Source organism: Asparagus officinalis, chromosome 5 (assembly GCF_001876935.1).
Source record: "Asparagus officinalis chromosome 5, Aspof.V1, whole genome shotgun sequence".
Taxonomy (NCBI): Eukaryota; Viridiplantae; Streptophyta; class Magnoliopsida; order Asparagales; family Asparagaceae; genus Asparagus; species Asparagus officinalis.
Window position 1 is genome coordinate 984094 of NC_033798.1, and position 22022 is coordinate 1006115.

At 38.0% G+C, this 22022-nt stretch overlaps 1 protein-coding gene across 1 annotated transcript in view; it reads right to left on the reverse strand.

The window, feature by feature from the left end:
* LOC109843970 overlaps positions 1–21419 on the reverse strand; it is a 23385-nt gene extending 1966 nt beyond the window's left edge. Inside the window, exons 1-4 of the mRNA XM_020412969.1 lie at positions 21245–21419; positions 20445–20554; positions 19987–20358; positions 18820–19490 (exon numbers count right to left, since the gene is read on the reverse strand). Of these exons, the coding sequence (XP_020268558.1) occupies positions 19182–19490; positions 19987–20358; positions 20445–20554; positions 21245–21419 (966 nt within the window). The 3' untranslated portion in view covers positions 18820–19181. The remainder of the gene's footprint in view (positions 1–18819; positions 19491–19986; positions 20359–20444; positions 20555–21244) is intronic.

Consider the following 22022-nt stretch of genomic DNA (forward strand, 5'->3'; position numbering starts at 1 on the left):
TTGGAGATGCCCTTAAAATCTTAGCCGAGTAACCAGATGACTGTTAAGCTCCAACAATAATAACTCTCTAGAGGGCACCTTAGAACTGCACCTATAACTTGAGTTATAATTTATGCTCACGAACATTGTGGCACTCCATGCTTGTTATAGTACTTTTCAAACGTCCCCTAATTGTTTCTGATATGTCTTTCTGGCAACCAAGCTTGTGAATGTTACATGGGACCTCTATTGCCTATCCTACAAAATCCTTCTAATAAATAATCACCAGCCATCAACCACCAAATATCTCTAACAGTCTTCCCATGACTTTTTGCTAATCAATACTGCCATGGAGTTTCCTTCAATTGAACTTCGGAAGTCGATATTGTCACACTGCTTACTGCTGGACTGCTCACCCTATTTCCTATGCCTTTTGCAGTAATCGCACTATACTTCCATTGATATTTTTATGTTAGATTTACCATCATTCATGACGATCCCACCTCTTGAAGATCTATCACCACCTTAATTAACCCACCCTGTTTACAACTTGAAAATTTGTGACAGTAACTTACCTCAACTATTGGATATCTATTTCCTTTTTCTTTCAATTATCCTTATGGTGCCATTTTTTTTGAGATAAAACTAATCGCCTTAATCAAGGCATCTCCTTTAATCCCGAACTTGTCTGCTAGATACAAAATGCAAAAACCATCAATTCTGCCACATTTCTAAGGATGTCCACCATATGTAAGAAATACATGAAAAAAGAAAACTAACAAGAACACAAAGATAAAACACCAAAANATATATATATATATATTGTCCCGCTAAAAATGATCCATGAATTCCATTATATCATGATGAGATTCTACAAGAGAACCACCCTTACATTTTGACAATAAAATGATGAAAAAGTCATTGCTTACCTTAAATTCTGTTGGAGTCGCAGAAGCTAGATGGGAAATAGTTTTGGCATTTGGAGGATTGGGAATGGAAGAAAGTAGAAAAGGAAGAGGCAATGTGGATGTGGGAAGCTTGTATTGAATTGCTCAATTACTTCAAATGCACCCTCCCCACTCTTATTTATAGAAATGAAGATGGAGGGGAGGGAATTCTCTAGAACTTGCAACAAATCTCTACAACCTTCAGAAGTTTCTAGAACAAAATTTCTAGAAAAAATTCTAGAACCTTTGTAGAATATCCACTCCAGGACCTATTTCCTATCATCAAGTTAGTAGATTTTCTCTAGAAATATTACTTTTAAAGGAAGTTGTTAATGATTTTTCAATACTCATAAACAACTTACCGGGTCATGTACTGAACTCAACTTTTATAAAGGTTGCATCTGCATATTTCGGGTTTGGCTTCTTCATCTTTGTTGGTCTTCCAAGTTGGGTGAAAAATTATCCAAATTAGAAATTAACACTCATCAATTACATGGTCATCTTTAATCACCCAATTAACAACGTTAACACTGTTATAGGTTGCCTCAAATACTCAAATTCATATTGCTTTGAGAGTTCCTTTTATGGCTTGGTTTGTTTTGATCAAGAGTCCTACTTACATTAGACTTTGCACAATCAATCATATTAGAGGTTTATTTCTACTTGGACACTTGTTGGGTTTTAGGACATGTGGACTTCTATTCCTATTAGAACTCTTATTCCTTAGACAGCAAGGAGTTGGGATCTTCAATGCTATATAAGAATAGTTTTTCAAGCCAATTTCAATCATCAATCTTTAGAGCACCAATCAAGAAGAGTGTTCTTTTGTGAAGCATATTTGATATTCTTCTCTTTTGTTCCTTTAGTTGAGAGTTGTATTAGGCTTTTAGGGTGTGATTTGGGATTGAGAGGTTAAGAGATCCACTTTGTATTCCTCACAATTAGTAAAGCTTTTCTCCTCCTTCGCCCGTGGACGTAGGCTACAAGCCGAACCATGTATATCTTTGTGTTCGTGTGCTCTTGATATTTTTCGTGCTCTCGTGTGATTGATATTAGCTTATCCTGGAAAAATTTTCATAACAAATTGGTATCAGAGCCCTCAGCTATCAATCGGATGAAAAAATGACAACTACTACGAAGTGGGATATCGAAAAGTTTGATGGCAACATCAATTTCAGCCTTTGACAAGTTAGGATGATCGTCATGTTGACACAGAATGGATTGAAGAATACTTTGTTCGGAAAGTCGAAGAAACCGGCTACTAGGACGGAGGAAGATTGGAACGAGTTGGATGATAACGCTCTCACAGCGATCCAGTTATGTTTGACAAATAAAGTTTTACAAGAAGTTCTCACGGAGAAAACAGCCGCTGATTTGTGGTTTAAATTGAAGGATTTGTATTTAACGAAATCGCTTACTAATCACCTCCTCTTGAAGCAACGTTTGTACACACTTCGGATGTCGGAAGGAACACCCATCAAATCTCATATTGGTGAATTTAACTCTGTGATTACAGATTTGAGTAAGATTGATGATGAAGATCAAGCTCTATTGTTATTGTGTTCTTTGCCGCCTTCCTACAGCACTTCAGAGATACTATGATTTACAATCGAGATTCTATTGGTATCAATGACATCAAAGAGAACTTATTGAATAAGGAGAAGATTGACAAAGAGTTAACCACAAGTGAAAATGACGATAAAGCTGATGGCTTGTTTGTTCGAGGAAGATCAGAAGAAAGGGGCTTTGGAGGTAAAAGGTACAAGTCGAAGCACGGGACTCTGACCTACAGATATTGTAAAAAGAAAGGGCACATCAAGACTGGTTGTTACAGATTGAAGAACAAAAATAAATAAGAAGAGTATAAAGAAAAATCAAAGGACTCTGCTAAAGTTGATATTGTTGAAGATGTGATTTTATTGGCTACAGATGATATAAACAGGTGCATGGATGATTGGATTTTGAATTCGGGTTGTTCCTATCATATGTGTTCTAATCGGGACTAGTTCACCACTTATGAAGCTATTGATGGTAGAGTTGTTCTTATAGGGAACAATGTCTCATGCAAGACTGTTGGGAAAGGCACAATTCGGATTAAGATGAATGATGGAGTCATCAGGACTTTGACAGATGTTAGGCATGTTTCAGGTTTAAGGAAAAATCTCATCTCTTTGGGCACTCTTGTTAGCATTGGGTGTAATTTTTCAGGTGAAGGTGGAGTTCTTAGGGTTACAAAAGGCTCTCTTGTGGTTATGAAAGGAAAAATAATCGGCAGCTTGTATGTTTTGCAAGGTTCTACCGTTACCAGCTCGGCTACAGTTGCATCGTCGATGTCAGGAGTTGATACTACCAGATTATGACATATGAGACTTGGTCATATGAGTGAGCGCGAATTGACCGAGTTAAGTAAGAAGGGTCTTTTATCAGTTTATGTAGACAGAGTACAGGAAAATTAGAATTCTGCGAGCATTGCATCTTTGGGAAGCAGAAAAGAATCAGTTTCAGTACGACAGTGCATCAGACTAAAGGTACTTTAGATTTATCCATTCAGATCTTTGGGGACCTTCTTAAGTTGCCTTGAGGGGTGGTAGTTCTAGATATTTGTTGACCTTCATTGATAACTACTCCATGAAGGTTTGGGTCTATTTTTTGAGATATAAATATGAGGTGTTTGTGACTTTCAAGCAGTGAAAGTCTTTGATTGAGAAGCAGACTGGGAGGCTAATTAAGAGGCTTAGGACTGATAATGGCCTTGAGTTTTTTAGAGGAGAATTTAATGAGTTCTGCAATGAGGAATCGTTAGACATCGTACAATCCTTCGCACGTCGCAACAGAATGAAGTGACAGAACGTATAAACAGAACCCTATTAGAGAAAGCTTGTTGTATGATATTCAACGCGTGTTAGGCAAGGAATATTGGGCGGAAACAGTGAATACAGCTTGTTACTTAGTGAATCGATCATCATCTACTGTTATTAGTTGTAAAACTCCAGAGGAGGTTTGGTCCGGTAAGTCTGCGGATTATTCTAATCTTAGAATATTTGGTTGCACTGCATATGAGCATGTTAGTCAAGAGAAACTTGAGCCGCGAGCGAAGAAGTGCATATTCCTAGGTTATGTATCGGGTATTAAGAGTTTTAGGTTGTGGTGTCCTGATCCGAACTCTCCTAAGATTATTATTAGTCGTGATGTTACTTTTGATGAATCTGCTATGTTCCACCAGAAACAATCATCGATTTTAGTTGTTGATAAGGCGCACACTACAGGACATAAGATGGAGTTAGAAATTCATGATTCAGCTCTTCAACAGGATAAGACAAAAGGAGTTCAGCAGCCAAATCTCGTATAAGTAGATGAAACACCTCAGCAGCTGCAGGAAGAACGGGAATACACTATTGCTAGAGATCGGTCTATACGAGATATCCGACCACCGCGAATATATGAAGATACGATAGATTATGCATTGTCGGTTGACAATTTTGTGCCCTTCAGTTATTCAGGAGCTACTTCAAGTGATGACTTCGCTAATATTTACGGTCGTCGTGCAGACAATTCAGTCGATTTGTTGAGTTCATTTAGCAAGTTCAAGCCGAGCTTGGACTTGATCAACATGTGTCGCACTTAGATGCCCTACGGGGCTATTGGAGAAGGTGGAGTAAGTTATCTTATTTTGGAGTGAGAAATCTTCTACGCATTCGAGTCAAGATGGAGATTTGTTATAGGTTGCCTCAAATACTCAAATCCATATTGCTTTGGGAGTTCCTTTTATGGGTTGGTTTGTTTTGATCAAGAGTCCTACATATATTAGACTTTGTACAACCAATCATATTAGAGGTTTATTTCTACTTGGACTCGTGTTGGATTTTAGGACATGTGGACTTCTATTCCAATTAGAACTCTTATTCCTTAGATAGCAAGGAGTTGGAATCTTCAAGGCTATATAAGAACAGTTTTTCAAACCAATTTTAATTATCAATCTTTAGAGCATCAATTAAGAAGAGAGTTCTTTTGTGAAACCTATTTGATATTCTTCTTTTTGTTCCTTTCGTTGAGAGTTGTATTAGGCTTTTGGGGTGTGAGTTGGGATTGAGAGATTGAGAGATCCACTTTGTATTCCTCACAATTAGTAAAGCTTTTCTCCTCCTTTGCCCGTGGACGTAGGCTATAAGTCGAACCACGTATATCTTTGTGTTCGTGTGTTCTTGATATTTATCGTGCTCTCGTGTGATTGATATTAGTTTATCTTGAGGAATTTGTCATAACAAACACTAATCAAAATTACACATTAACACTTTCAGTACTAGATGTTGAACATCATGGGCATGTATAACAATCATAAAATACAAATCAGAGTAATAAACAAAGGTTAAAACATTAAGAAAAAGCAAATGGGTAACAATTAAACCACCTAAACTGATAATTTATGCCTCACCCATATCAAAATTCAAGAAATTTCCATAAAAAATGAACACGAATTACAAAAATAAAGCAATTCTAACACATACCCAGATCGAAACTAAGCACCATGAATCCAAACCACATAAAATTCTCTTGCATTGCCCGGGGGTGAAGGCATCTGTGTAACTCTTGATTATGGGCCTAGACATCTTTCCCGTCATGTAAGGATCATCGGAGAGGAAAATTGTTTTGGATAACTGTAACGCCCCACCCCGAAATCCCGGAGTTGGTATGCTATTAGATCTGATAGACTGACCTCACAAATCACCACATGTCTTTTCAGCACATTTTGTCCTCACTCACGCGCTCCCTAAAAAACTTCTCAGGGGGTCACCCATCTTAGAAATTTTTCAGGCCAAGCATGCTTAACTTTGGAGTTTCTAGGAGTTGGGTTTCCGAAAAGAAGATGCATCTTGGTAGTATGAGTATTCCAATCAAATCTATCAATACTAAGGAGTTGGGTTTCCGAAAAGAAGATGCATCTTGGTAGTATGAGTATTCCAATCAAATCTATCAATACTAATCACATCACCCTATGAGTATTCCAATCAAATCTATCAATACTAATCACATCACCCTCTCAAGGGTTGGGGTATTACAGTAACCAGTAACATAGTTTTTGAAGATGATGTGCTTGAATGCTTGCTTACAATAGTTACATCCATCACCTATTTATAGACATCCAGGGAATTATCTAGAACTTAGATTTTTTGTTGAAAAGTCATCAACAACTTTCTTTAGAAGTCATGCTTCTTGAAAAATCTACCATTTTCATGGTAGACAGAATGCCCAGGAGCGGATATTCTAGAAAGGTTGTTGGTAGGTTCCAGAAATTGTTCTATAAATTTGTTCGAGAAACTTCCGAGATCAGCGGTGGATCTAGGATTTATGGAAAGTGATTTCACAATATAACTAATAATTAATATTTTAAAAACACAACTGTCCACAATGAATTTTTATATTTTGAAAAAAGTAAATAATCGCATCATTAGTAACACTATCAAATGCATTTTCTTAATATATGCCACTAAACAGTCATTGAGCCAATCATCTCCTTGATTAGTAACACTGCCAATCATCATATCATTAGCAGCACTCCCAATCATCATATCATTTATAACACTATCAATTATCGTAAAATAAATCCAGTTGAGACTCTCTTTCTCTCCCCCTAAAGAATTAAGAGCAGAAGAGACCATATATAATATTGATGGAATTGTTTTTCACATTTATTGCAACTAATATACATGAGCTCAAGACATTAAACAAGTTCACTCTCAGCCACTGAAGCACTAACAACTTCAATCACCTAATATCCCACAATCTTGTCAAAACAATTTCAATTCATCCATCTAACAACTTAACCGTTCACATCCAATAACAAGCTTAGCCATTCATATCTTATTCAATCAAATCCAATTAAACAACAATGGAAATCATAAAAAAAAGGTGAAAATTGCAACCAAGTACCGACTAGTTAATATATCCCATGGAGAGAAGGGGTGTCACGTACCACCGCTTCTCACAACGTGGATCTGTTCCTGCTCAGGATTGTAGGGATTTTGTGGCATGATCTAGAGCATTCCTACAACAATTCTAAGTTTCTTGGATATCTACTTCTGTTGAGTTATTTAGATAGATTAAATTAATTAGTCAATGTTGTAAGGACCTATTTGTAAGAGTGCACTAATATAAAAGGGGTACCTCTCTATGAGAGAACTAACCCTAATTTTCACCCCAAATTCTACATCGTATCAGAGTTGGGTGGCGGCTCCTCTACCTTTTTCTTTCACGCAGTGGAGGTTGAAGAAGAGAAGAGGAGAAGAAGGCGGCTCCTCCACTTCTGAGCGGCTCCTCCAGCTTCGCGTCCTCGTCCGGTCGGCGACGCACCGCGCTTCCCGCGCGTCACGGTTCGTCGTTGCAGCGTCGATCTTGGCGGATCTCCAGCTTCGCGTGGCCGCCTAGAAGAGAAAGAGGAGAAGAAGGCCTTGAAGAAGACAACGGCTGGGAAGAGGAACTTCAGGCCTTCCGCTGGGAAAAGACGACGGCTGATCGCGTTCGGTGAACCGCTCACAGACGGCGCGTGGAAAAAGACGATGGCTTTGAATCGCTTCTGCTATCGAGGGTGCCTTTGCTGGAAAAAGACGACAGCGGAGACAGTCGGGGTTTAGGGCTTTGGATCGCTCTGTTTGGGGTTTCTTTTGTTGATGAATGAGAAGGGAATCAACTGTTGGCTCTTTGGATCGTTCTGTTTGGGGGTTTCTTTTGTTGCTGAGAGAGAGGGGAATCAACTTTGGGGTCTCTTTTGTTGCTGAGAGAGAGGGGAATCAACTATTGGTATGGAATCAACTGTGAAGATGGGAACAAGAAACTAGAGGAGTTGAAGGAAACTTTGTGACAAGTCAGGAATTAAAAAAGTGAGGGGTTTCTTTTTTTTGAAAGGCAGTCAACTGTGAAGATAGGAACACCTGTGACAAGTCAAGAATTGAAAGAGATCCTGGAAGGGGTGAGCAGGATATTTCAGACCAAACTAGAGGAGAATCCTAGTAGGTCAGCCGTGGCCGCACCGGAGTCGTCGCTAGTAATGCAGAGGGTAAAGTTACTGGCTAATGACATCAAGCTTGAGGGGACAAGAAACTATCTGAGTTGGTCTCGTAGGGCATTGTTGAATCTTCGAATCAAAGGACTTGAAAAATATGTGAAGGGGGAGTGCACTGAGCCGGAGAATAAGACGAGTGTTGAGTGGAACACATGGAGTAACACTAATTCTCTGGTGGTTTCTTGGTTGTTGACTTCTGTGTCTCCAACCATAGCTGGGATGGTGGAATCTATCTCAAGTGCAGCTGATGTCTGGAAGACATTGGAGGGGATGATGATGATGGAAGTGGAGGAGAAGATTGATGCCACCACACAAGGGGAGAAGATAGTTCACCAGTATGCAGCAGAGCTATGTCATTTATGGGCGGATTTGGATCACTATGACCCGTTATCACTACAAAACTCAGCAGATGTTCTTTTGAGGAGGCAGTATCTTGAGCGCAGGCATGTGGCTCGCTTCCTCAAGGGCCTGAACCCAAAGTTTGAGGGAAGGAGGGTAGCAATGTACCACCTGTCATCTCTCCCATCCTTAGATGAGGCTATTGCATCTATGGAACAAGAAGAGATCAGACAGAAGGTGATGACAGGTGAGGCCTCACCTGCTGTCCGCTCGGCATTGGTGGTTCCAGATGCTCACTTCAGAGATGATAGAGAGTGCTATAATTGTGGAAAGAAAGGACATCTCAGCTACAATTGCCCTCAACCCCGCAACACTGGTGGCAGCCGAGGAGGCAGAGGACAAAGGTGGCCGTGCAGGTCGAGGAGGCAGGGGACGTGGAGGCCGAGGAGTTGCTCACCTAGCTGTGACAATGGAGTCCCAGACTACTACTGGGATGACTGGAGCTGAAATAACAGAGTTAGAGAAACTACGTCTGTTCAAGCTTCAGGCTGAGAGTTCGAAGGGCAAGGGACAAGTCACTCAGGATCTGGATAATACTACATGCTTTGATAACTTTGTTGGTTATGCTCATGCGAACAAAGGTACACAGGTTCAGGCACTTACATCCACTAAAACTCATGTTGATTGGATCATAGATTCAGGTGCATCTAGGCATGTCACAAGAACATCTAGTGAGTTTGCATTATATCATCCGAGTAAGCATATGCATCCTGAGACAGTTCAGACTGCTGATGGGACATCCCAACCCATCAGGGATACTGGCTCGATCCATTGCACTTCATCTGTTACTTTGTCATCTGTATTGCATGTTCCTTCATTTCCAGTTAACTTACTCTCTGTTAGCTCTCTCATTGATTAATTAAATTGCACTGTGTTATTTGATCGGGATGTGTCTTTCAGGAGAAAGAAACAGGGAAGAGGATTGAGACTGGCATCAGGCGTGACGACCTTTGGTACTTGGACAGGGAGACTGCAATGATTGTTGTTGCTGTTAGTGGAGGGCCAGAGATAGAAGCGATGCTTCAACATTGCCGGTTAGGGTATTTATCTTTTGATAGTTTGAATAGGTTAGAACCTGAGATAATGAAGAAAGTGTATAGAAAAGAGTTATTTTGTAATGTTTGTCAACTTAAAAAACATACTCGTTCTACTTATAGAATGATTGGTCTTCAAAGTTTTGAACTATTTGCACTTGTCCATTCTGATGTTTGGGGATCATGTCCTGCTACCTCTATTATTGGTTTTAGATGGTTTGTTACTTTCATTGATTGTTATTCACGTATGGTCTGGATATACATGATGAAGCAGTTTGTTACTTTCATTGATTGTTATTCACGTATGGTCTGGATATACATGATGAAGCAGAAATCTGAGGTTTACAAATGTTCACGTATGGTCTGGATATACATGATGAAGCAGAAATCTGAGGTTTACAAATGTTTTCAAGATTTCTCGGCCTATGAGAAGACACAGTTTGGAGTGCAGGTGAAGATTCTTCGAACAGATAATGGGACTGAGTATGTCAACGAGGAGTTTGCGGCTTTCATCTCTAGTCAGGGAATCCTTCATCAAACCACATGTTCAGATACCCCTGCTCAGAATAGGGTGGCTGAACGTAAGAACAGACATCTACTAGAAGTGGCACGCTCATTGATGTTGACAATGAATGTGCCTAAGTTTTTATGGAGTGATGTTGTTATGACAGCAGTTTATTTGATCAATAGGATGCCATCAAGAGTATTAGGAATGAAGACACCATGCGAGATGCTTTTGGGCTCGAATGTTTTTGTTGTTCCACCAAGAGTGTTTGGATGCACATGTTATGTGAGAGACCACAGATTGATGGTGAGTAAACTGGATCCGCAAGCAGTTAAATGTATTTTTGTTGGCTACTCATCAAGCCAAAAAGGATACAAATGTTGGTGTCCCACTAAAAGAAGGTTGTTTGTCAGTATGGATGTGACTTTTCGGGAGTTTGAACCTTTTTATGAGGAGAAGACGGAGTTGAGTTCCTTATTTGGAGATGGCTCTACTGATGCTAGTAGAGGGGGAGAGTGAGAATGAAAATGAGAATGACATCGTGGTTGGGATGATTCCATGTCCTCTTGTGTCGCCGAGCAGTGATGGTACACCGTCGAGTAGTGGTGACGACTCAGGAGTTGACAGTCAAGGTCAGGGGGAGCTGAGAGTATACACGAGGAGACATAAACAGCAGCATAAGCCGCCTCCTTTGCCTATGACGGTACCCACAAATGTTGATGTCCTAAGTCCCTCCTCTCCAGTGACTTCCTCATCTTCTCCAACTGAGTCGATAGGTAACGAGTTCTTCCCTGATACTTCTAATACTCCTGTCTTGCCCCGCAGAACCTCCAGAGTCAATGCTGGAAAACCTCCAGCTAACTTTGGTAATTGGGATACTGACATTACGAATTACATTTCATATGTATCTATTCCACCTGCATATAAGTCATTCATTGCATCACTGCATTTAGTGCCTGTACCTAATAACTGGCAGGTTGCTAAGCAAGATCATAGGTGCTTGAGTGCCATGCAAGAGGAACTTCAGGCCTTGAAGAAGAATGATACATGAGAGCTGATACTTTTGCCAGCTGGGAAGCGTGCTGTTGGATGTAAGTGGGTGTATACGGTTAAGCAAACTCCAGATGGCAAGATCAACAAATACAAGGCCAGATTGGTTGCTAAAGGCTACAGTCAAACGTATGACATTGACTATGACGAGATATTTTCTCCAGTAGCAAAAAAAAAAGCACCGTTAGAGTGTTGGTGTCATGTGCTGCCAACTTCAATTGGCCACTACATCAGCTAGATATTAAGAATGCCTTTTTGCATGAAGATCTCCAGGAGGAGGTGTATATGGAGATTCCACCAGGCTTTGCTACTTCTCAAGTAGCTGGGAAGGTGTGCAAGTTGAAGAAGTCTTTGTATGGGTTAAAACAGTCTCCGTCTCAAGTAGCTGGGAAGGTGTGCAAGTTGAAGAAGTCTTTGTATGGGTTAAAACAGTCTCCGAGGGCATAGTTTGACAGATTCAGGTTTGCAATCTGTGGTATGGGGTACAAGTAGTGCAATGGGGATCATATTGTATTTTACAGGCACTCCAAAACTCGTATCACTATTCTGACGTTCTATGTTGATGATATTGTAATCACTGGAGATGATGCTGAAGAAACCCTACGGTTGAAGAAGAAATTGGGAGAGGAATTTGAAGTTAAAGATCTGGGACAGTTAAAGTACTTCCTCGGAATTGAAATTGCAAGGTCGCGAAAAGATATAGTAATTTCTCAGCGGAAGTATGCTCTGGATCTTCTCTCAGAGACAGAGATGTTGGGATGCAGAGTTGCATCTACTCCTATCGAACAGAATCATAAAATGTGTGCCGAGGATGGTGACCCAGTGAGTAAAGAGCAATATCAAATATTATTTGGACTTATATATCTATGTCATACGAGACCTGATATTACTCATGCCGTGAGTGTGGTGAGTAGATATATGCATGATCCCAGAGAGCAGCATATGGAGGTAGTTCGCAGAATTCTTAGATATATTAAGAAAAGCCCAGGAAAGGGGTTGTGGTTCAAAAATTCTGAACATCTGAGAATTGAAGGCTATTGTGATGCTGATTGGACGGGTTGTGTGGATGATCGTAGGTCCACTACAGGCTATTGTGTATTTGTTGGAGGCAATCTCGTATCTTGGCGTAGCAAGAAGCAAGATGTGGTGGCTAGGTCTACAGCTGAGGCCGAGTACAGGGCTATGACAGTTAGTCTGTGCGAGTTGATGTGGGTCAAAAACATATTATCTAAGCTACGCTTGTTTAGAAGAGACTCCTTACAACTTTGGTGACAATAAATCGGCGATCAATATTGCAAACAATCCAGTTCAGCATGATCGCACCAAACATGTGGGGATTGATCGGTTCTTTATCAAGGAGCAACTGAATAGAGGAGCTCTGAGCCTCTGACTTTGAGTTATGTGAAATTAGAAGAGCAGTTAGCTGATTGTTTAACAAAATGATTAAGTTCTAGAAAGTATGATATCTTTTGTAACAAGATGGGGATGATTGATATCTATCGCTCATCTTGAGGGGGAGTGTTGAGTTATTTAGATAGATTAAGTTAATTAGTCAATGTTGTAAGGACCTATTTGTAAGAGTGCACTAATATAAAAGGGGTACCTCTCTATGAGAGAACTAACCCTAATTTTCACCCCAAATTCTACAACTTCTTTATTACTAAAAAAGAAAAACAAAAAAGCTAAAATGAACAGTAACCTAATGTTGTTAACAATGAAAAAAATAAAATCAATAACCAAACCACGTGGGCATATAAAGAAACTTCGGTCTTTTAACTCTCACGTCTAAGCCAACTGCTCCCCGTCTCCTGCGGTTTTTCTTTCTCCTCTACACCCAAATTATTATGGATGACCCCAAAATCGAAGTATCGGGATCTTTCCCCATCCGCGGCGGCGAACCCCTCGAAGTGATTACAGCCAAGCAACGTCGGCGGCAACGACGACCAAAACCCTAACCCCATCGAGGACGAGATGATGGGCGAGGACGTGTTTTTAGAAGAAACCCTAATCAAGTACGAAGAAGACGAGGAGGTCTTGATTCTCCTTAGAGATGAAGCCCTAGCTTCTCGTCTCTCCAAATGAAAGCGCCCTTCTCTCTCTCCTCAGCAATTCTCTCAAAACATAGGTACATATCTTCAAATTCTCTTAATTTCAAATTTTAGTTCTTGAAGATGTAGTTATTCATAGAAAGTTCACGGAGACGCTGCCCAAGACCTTATCTTATTAAGGTATTTTAAAGTTCATGGAGACGCTGCCCAAGACCTTATCTTATTAAGGTATTTTACAATTGAGAATTAACAATTTCTTCTTTTTTTTTTTGCCCTTTAATTTTGCTTCTAATGGATATTTGTGATGATGGTTAAGTTAATAGTGGATCCTGAAGCAAAGCTTTGGCATGAAATGTGAGATATTTTGAATTTTTAAAATTTTTTAATTTTTTTTCAAGTGAATTTTAAAGCTTTGGGATTTCTTATTTTATTAAGGAAACCTTCAATTTGCGTGTTGCTATACCTCAGATTGGAACAAGGTTGGTATTTATCTATTTTTTATGTAGTAGTATTTGAAATATATATTAATTCATGTGTTATGTGCTTTTACATAGATGATGATAGCATTTGTATTAGCTAAACAATTTAGTTATTTTATTTTCACATTTTTACTAGCTATTATTTGTTTGTATGTAAAATTGCAAGTTAAAGAAAGTTCAAATTGTGAAAATTCATACATGAGACTAAAGATGGTTGGTATTTATCTATTTTTTTATTTAATAGTATCTTAAATACATTAATGAATTCATGAATATGTGTTCTTACATAAATGATCAACATTTGTAATGATTACATAACCACGATAATATATGTCAAAGCATACTCTCAATTCTATTTTTATATCTATGAATCCATCCCAAAAAGGTAACCATCCTTTTAACTCTTTCCATGATGTCTTGAAGATTAAGATCATGTTCCTCACATCTTTGGAACTGCTATTTAGTCTGCAAAACTTATAGAGAATTGTCTTCTCTGTAGAAACTTTTCTTTATAGAAACTATACATTTACGTGTATGGAAGGAGATTTTGCATATGTAACTCTTAGGGTTATGAGAGTAAATAAAATAAGTCAGTGGCTTATGTTGTAAATAGGCTTTTGCATATGTAACTCTTAGGGTTATGAGAGTAAATAAAATAAGTCAGTGGCTTATGTTGTAAATAGGCTATAGCTTAAATGAACCAAAAAATTATGAGAGTAAATAAAATAAGTCAGTGGCTTATGTTGTAAATAGGCTATAGCTTAAATGAACCAAAAAATTAGAGTTCCTGTTCTTTCTCAGAACGCATCCTTTCTAGGAGCAGGAGTTCACAAGATAGGAAGGACAGAGGGAGAAGAATTGCACCAGAAGAACATGATCTTCATCTCTGGCAACGGTTCTCTTCTTTAGGGAATTATTTTTATTATCATCAATATCTTTTCCGTTTGGATTTATAAAAACCTAGAAAATTTGTGCTTAAATCTTTAGGGTTCCCTTCTAATGTTATTCCTATTGCTTTGGATTAGTTTTGATGAGCTTAATTAGGTTTACCCTAACACAAATGTTGAAAACAAGAAAATTTATAGGTTTTTGGTAAAAATACACCTATACTCTGCCACTAGGCTGGCCACAAGTCAAACATTTAGTATTTATATCTATCCCGCCGAAAAAGTTACCTCCCATGGAAAAAAAGGAAATAAACCAAATTTGAAAAATGGCTCTATTCCTTTCTCTAATAAACTAAATTGAATTGAGATTATTTTAATATTATTTTAAAAGATTATCTTGAACTACAATGTACTCTAAACTGAGTTGATATCATGTTAATATTTGATATTAAACTACTACATTCTTAAAACAGAATGTAAATTATGTTAGCATTATTTCAAAAAAGATTTTATATGAGATTTAAGTCGGTTTTAGAATTCAATATCTTTTAAGATTATAGTTTCTAAATAACTTCTCTTAATCCATATAGATTAGAGAAATTTTAAGAAAATAATCACAGAGCATATGTTCATTAAACCTATTATCAAGACTGCACATTTTTCCAAATGAAAATTTTAACATAAATTTGTTACTTTTTTTCGTTTTCTCTTTTTTCTTTTTCTTTTTTTTCTTTTGTGATTTTGTTTAGGACAGTTAGTTAGAATACTATAACTACCATAATTTGAAAATCATTATAAATAACATAATTTGAAAATCTGTTTAAAAACCCCATGGTAAAAAAAATACCACTAAATTATGCTTAAAAACAAAAATCAAAAGCTAAAGAGAGAACTGATATTTGTTAAATTTCTGAACTGATATATTTAAGTTTGAAAAATTAAAACTGAATAATCTAAAGTTATATGTTTCAGTTTGAAGAGTCAAAACTAAATTAAACTTTACAAGCTACTTAGGCTAGGTTTTCTATTAAAACAAGATTTTCCTCTCTAATTTCATTATTAATTCTGCATCTACTTTTCTTAGAATTGTACCTCCATTTTGTGAACTTTGGAACAACATGAGGTAGCTATTTAATTTGAGATGTCGTGATTGATATTGTTTGTCGTCTTAGTATATCATTATGGCAAGTAATTTGCGAGTCTTTATAGTCCATGTATCTATGAGACTTTAAACGCTATCATGGATCTACCATTATGTATACAAATAAATGCAGTTGAGTCATATGGTCTATGAGACTTTAAACGCTATCATGGATCTACCATTATGTATACAAATAAATGCAGTTGAGTCATATGGTGTTGGACAATTGGTACATTATGTATACAAATAAATGCAGTTGAGTCATATGGTGTTGGACAATTGGTACTAAATGAACTATTGAATTAAACTTGATCGAATATCTGAACGAATAAAAAAAAGCAAATAGCACCCCTATACTTCATATCTAAAGCAAAATACTTTATTTTAGTAACATGTTTACTGTTTGCAGAAAATCTTTTAGAAACCGTGCTTTGCACGGGTCTAAATACTAGTATATATATATATAAGAGGACTTTTGTGCAAAAATTGTTAAGAGGGTTCTTATAGCAAAAAGGATTCCTATAAATACACAAAACCCTACCCTTTCTTCCCGTCAGCTTCTCTTCTTCCTCTCGTCTCTGTTTTGCCGCACACAACAAAAAAAAATCACAGAGAGGGGCCGATCATCCTAGGGATCATCAGGATTTTGAGATAAAAAAATATTAATCAATGTATGATCCTCTCTTGACAAACGCATAAATATTAGAGTTTGCTTTGATTAATATTTATTTTTGTTGAGCTCTTGGCCATGGTAGACAAAGAGACGTGTTGCTGCTTCCCTTTTGTTTAATGTTATATATAGTTATTTGATTGTTGGCTAGTCATGTCCCTAGTTATATTAGAATATTGATAAGCTATATTTATAGATGCATATATTTGACTGTAGACTTTTGGATAACTAGACAAGTTATACCAAAGAGATTGAATAGGTGACGGTGTCTATTTTATTTATTTATAAATATATGTGACTGAATATATAGCGCGCTATTAGTTAGTAGGCCTTTTGATTATTTTTAGCAGGTGCTTGAACCGAGGGTTTACAATAGTATTGATCCTTGTTTATATGTATTCTTTAGGGGTTTCGAGTGGCTCCGAGGAGGCATCGTGAGTGGTATTTCGATTATCTTTCGGGTTTGGGGTAATTGGTGAATTCATGCATAGTACACTGCGTATTTTTCATATAAATTATATTAATTATATGCGAATTTATTTCTGATGGATTATATCCTTTTGGATGATTTACTCACATGTTAAATGTTGATTTGGAGGTGACGCACATGGATATTTGGTATAAGCCTATGGTTATTTTCTTGTCAATTGTTGTGTATTTTAATATAGTAGTAGGTTAAGATGCATATGTGGTTGATTGATTTCACTATTAGTTGGTCTTTGGCATTTTTGTATAACGTATTTAGTTTTACGAACTTTGTTTAATTTTCTTAGAGCATATGCATCTCTGGTAAATATACTGGTATATGTCAGATATAAGCAAGTTATTAAAACATGGCTCAATGTGCCTCTATGAGGTTTTATTTTAGCGCTAAGAGCCCAAATTTGGGTCTCACCGTCCCAGAACTACAGGCTTAATAATTGTGGGGTTTACCGAGTCAACCGGAGTATGAAGTGTTGATCATACTGAGACGTAACCTGCTTATTTCCATTTCATGATTTTTAAGTTTTCTTATATATTTGTATCAAGTGCTAGAGTTCATTGATGATTCTCTATCATTCTTATATTTTGCTTATCATTTGTCGAAATATTTGAATTTTTACAAAACCAGTGTTCAATGTACAAATTTATCCACTTATTGAGTTGTGAACTCGTTGTGTTATTTTCATTGTTTTCAGAGACTCGGGATTAGGTGGAATTGATGATTTTTTAAATTCTTAGAACAGAGCAAGGAATAAAATTCGAGATTGTTATTGTCTTCTAAGTGAAGGTTAAATGAAGTCTTTGATGTTTAGCTGATAAATTGAGAGTTTTGTAATGATGAGATTCTTTCCTTTAGGTCGAGTTTTATTTCAAGTTGAGGAATATTTGTTTATATCAAGTTAATGGGATTAATGTTGACTTTTGGGATTGTAGAGAATATTTATTGTTGGTTTTAGTTCAATGAAGAGATTATTTTGATGGTCTTTTAATGAATATATATTTTTGGAGGATTTTTCATAGGTTTAGTCCCGCACTAATATTCCCTTTTAGGTTCAGAAATTGGGGTCGTGACAATTCCCTCCGTCCATCTTCGCCTCTATAAATAGGACGGAGAGGATGCATTTGAAGCAATCAAGCAATTCAATACAAGCTTCCCACTTTCATATAGCTTCTTCCTTTTCTACTTTCCTCCATTCTCTACTCTTCACTGCATCTCTTTTCGCACAATTTCTCTTGCCTTCTGTGAATTTTCTCCTGTTTTCCACGATATAGCCTTTCCTCTTCCCTTTCGTTTCATTCTCTTTATTATTTTTCAGGGAAGGTAGAAGATAATATCATAATAATATAATTGGAATTTTATCCTAGCTCTGTTATATGGTGAATAATTTGCAACTTTCCTTTAATACACATGGGAATTATGAGACTTTCAAAGTATTACTGTTATTGTACTAATTACACCATTTTCAATTACTTTAAAAAAACTGACATTGTTTACTTTAGGTGACTTATTTGTAAACAATATAGCCTTTTATATTCTCCCTTTTTGAAATCTTTCCAAATCATGCATACACACAAAAACACAGAATACATCTTTTAGGAAGAATGATTTGAATTGTTTAGAAAGGTCCCTTTATTTCCTGTTGTTTAGTCCTTTATCATTTTCTGATCTCTATATATATTGGTTTTCTTATATTATGTTCCCCCAACTAATCTTATGTTAAACTTAATCTACCCCCATCGAAAGGCAAGCTAGAATAACAATGAAGACTAACTAATCTGGTGAAACAAATTTACAACTGGAATGTCCATCATGGAACATGGTCGAGCATTGCTCAATTGTGTTTTTGCTCATGCTAACAGGAATTCTGAAATTGATGACACATTTCAATGCCAAGCTACTGGGGGAAAAAATGCATCCTTGCCTTTACCAAAATCATGCAGCTAGAATGAATGAACAGAAACATTTTTTTAAGCGAGTCGTCAATACCATGGATAAAACAATAAACCAAGTAATGAATTTAGCCAACTTTTAGACTTTTATTACTGCACTAATTCTTTATATATAGGTCAATAACTATTATTGTATTATAGCTTGAACTAAATTAATCTTTAAAATGAAATATTTGGAAAGAATACTCACATGAAAAAGGTGAATGTGAAACCGACGAGATTTTGTCCGGAGGCTTAGTCTCTGTTGCACTCTTACTTGGAGATCGTGCACGAGCAAGAAAAACATGCGGCAGAGGTGTGTGGAATGAGCGTGGTGCAGAAGCTGGTAGATCCTCGGATGGAGATGGAGCTGATGGACGTTCATTTGGTGGTAGAGTAGGCAGATCATCACTTGGTTCTGAAGAAGGTGCAGTCTTTGGGGAATCAGCTGGTGCAGCAGCAGGAACTATGTGACGGCTGCTCTTGGGTTTGTTGGGAGACAAACAGTGGCGCCCACATGGTGCTGGAGGTCTGTGCAAGTGTTGATGAGCAGGCGCAGGAGCTGGATCCATATCAGAGTGATGGCCGGTGAGGGTGATGGTCAACTTGTGGTTGAGGAGCGGGAGTAGGTGGTATAGACATGCCATTACCCCCACCATTCAGAGAATGGTTGAGGAAAGAAGAAAGTTGTATCTGCTTTACTCTCCCAAACACCGTGTGATTAAGACCAAGATTCTCGTCAGATCTTATTGTCTGTGCCAACTGTCTCAATCGTGGTGCTGAAGGTGGCCTATTCCCGACTGCAAGCACCACAGTTGTCTGAACAATTGTTGGAGGATCAACTGTTGAACCCTTCAAATTTGTTAGACTTACGTACAAATTCTGCAGTCCATGCAAGTCCTTGATTAGTTTTTTTAAAATTGTACTTACTAAGAAAGTTTAAGAAAACATCTAATACATAAAACTTATCTTCAAATATCATGATCTGAACGCAAGTTCTTCTAAGATAGTTACATGTGTAGTCCGTTAAAGTAATACAGGGACAGTTGCCGGCTTTTACATGAAAGCTTATAGATGGGACATCAGCCCACTTATTTCCAGTGAGTTTGTATTTGCCGTTTCATTTCAGTTAAGCAGTCTTTTGAACAGTTGAAAACTTGAAATATTTGTGAATGGAGATTACTGAAAAGGATTCATTGTTATGATACACAATGATGTTGTGAATGTCGCCAATTTCTTTAATATGATTGATTATCTAACCAGAACATGCAACATTCAAGGGAACGCTGAGACAATCTAAATGAAACATACAATGCTCATGATGAGAGAAAAGAAAAATAAACCTAACTGTGACATGAAAATAATAGAAAGGACTTACCTCGTAGGAACTGAGAAGTAAACCAGACTTCATCTGAGCCTTCAGCTCACCTAGTTTCCCTTCTACTTTGTTGATGGGGAAATTTAAGGTGAAACTGAAAAGCATGTCCGCTTTCTGCAAAAGAAAAGCATTTTGCTGGGGAATAATTGTAATTCCTCCAGGGAACTTTAGAACTTGAAAGAAATATGTTTTCCCAAACAAGGATGTGGTCAAGTCAAGAGTTGACCGTCGTATCACGAAGGACTTAAAATTATCTCGAAGTACGCTCAACCCAGCCAAAGATATAGTTGTAGTTTTTGGATAAGGCCAAATTCCAAACACCACATTCGTCCAGTTCAATCCACCAAACGGTTCCAGGGAAATAACAGCCACCTGGTTGAGTCAAGATAAGTAAGCTAGACAATAACATCATGTATATGAACAGGAGGTATAAGACTGTAAAGATAAGAGGAAGGTACCGAGGAATTTGGAACACCAATCTCTTCGAAGATGTCATATTGAAGCCTTGCAATGTTAGCATTCAAGAAAGAAACGGGCTTTTGCACTCTGAAACTCGCCACCACATAGGCTGGATAGTACATTTTTTTGTCAGCATAAAATACTTAGTTTGGCAACATTAAAAACTAACTGACATTTCAGAGAGCAAACTCTACAAAACGTTTCATTCAATATGATGCCCACGCAGTCTCTTTTTAAATTTGAAGATAAATGCAAATAACGAAAACATTACATTTTTTTGTCAGCATAAAATACTTAGTTTGGCAACATTAAAAACCAACTGACATTTCAGAGAGCAAACTCTACAAAACGTTTCATTCAATATGATGCCCACGCAGTCTCTTTTTAAATTTGAAGATAAATGCAAATAACGAAAACATAAAAGAAAAAAAAAATAGAAACATAACATGCATTATGGGTCAAATTGATTGCAATAACAGCTCAAACGATGTCTATCCTAATCCCAACACCTCAATCACAGGGAAACACAACAAATCCAGCATCCAAGACAAACCCCCCGAAAATTTCCTACTCAAAATTTCTCCAACGCTCTAACCCACAACACGAAGGCATCAAAATTCCAACAAAAGAGCCAAACCAATCCACTCGAACCCCCAAATCTCAGATCTACGATACTCCCAAATCAACCAGCATTGCATCTTACAGATGAACCCGACCAGATAGACTTCAACAAAAAAAGTTAAATCTAAAAATGCAGCAGCCGGATGTAAACAAGAGAAGCAACCAAAGATCCACTTGCCTCCATGAAACGGATCCTTATGACCCCGTATCCCCGGCTTCCCGCGCCCAAGAAGGGCAGCAGGCCAGAACCCGTCCGACCAAGAAGACGCCAACTCGACGACACACATCAGAACGCATCTGGCAAGCTCGCATCTGAGATGGATACGTTCATCCGGAGGCAGGGGTGGAGCCATTCGCGCCGCCCGCGCGCAGCATTCTCGGAAGAGGTGATCCGACGTCGGCACGCGCGTCCTCGTTCTTCCCCATTTCGTCGCCAACGTACAGTAGAATACTCGTCTCCATTCAACTTTTCTGGGCGAACGGGAGAGGACAAGCTAGGTTAGTGGGTTTCGCAGAATTTACTCACTTTTATTTTCTTTTTTGTTTTTTTTTTTTTTAGTTTTTCTGTGGTTTTGTGTTAAACTACACAGCGCTAACCTCCGAGCGTCACCCCTAGATGATCTGCAGTTCTGCCACTCACTGAAGCACCCGCGCAGCCCACTTTTTTTTTTTTATCCGTTGATTAATTTTACAGTTAATATATATATATTATATACTTTTTTTTAAAAACACAGATACCGAAGGCGGGGTGGGGCGGGGATGGATCCGCTGCGGGCGGGTTAGAGGAATGCGCGCACGTAAGGTGTAGGTTAAGAGAAGGGCCCAGTGCAGGGTGCAGCAGAGTGGGGAAGGGGCGAGGAGATCTCGTGACGCTTCATTTTGGAGTCCCACTTTCTCGTGGGCTCCTTTCTTTCTTTCTTTCTTGCTCCGAAAGGGATATGCGGGCAGCGGATGCT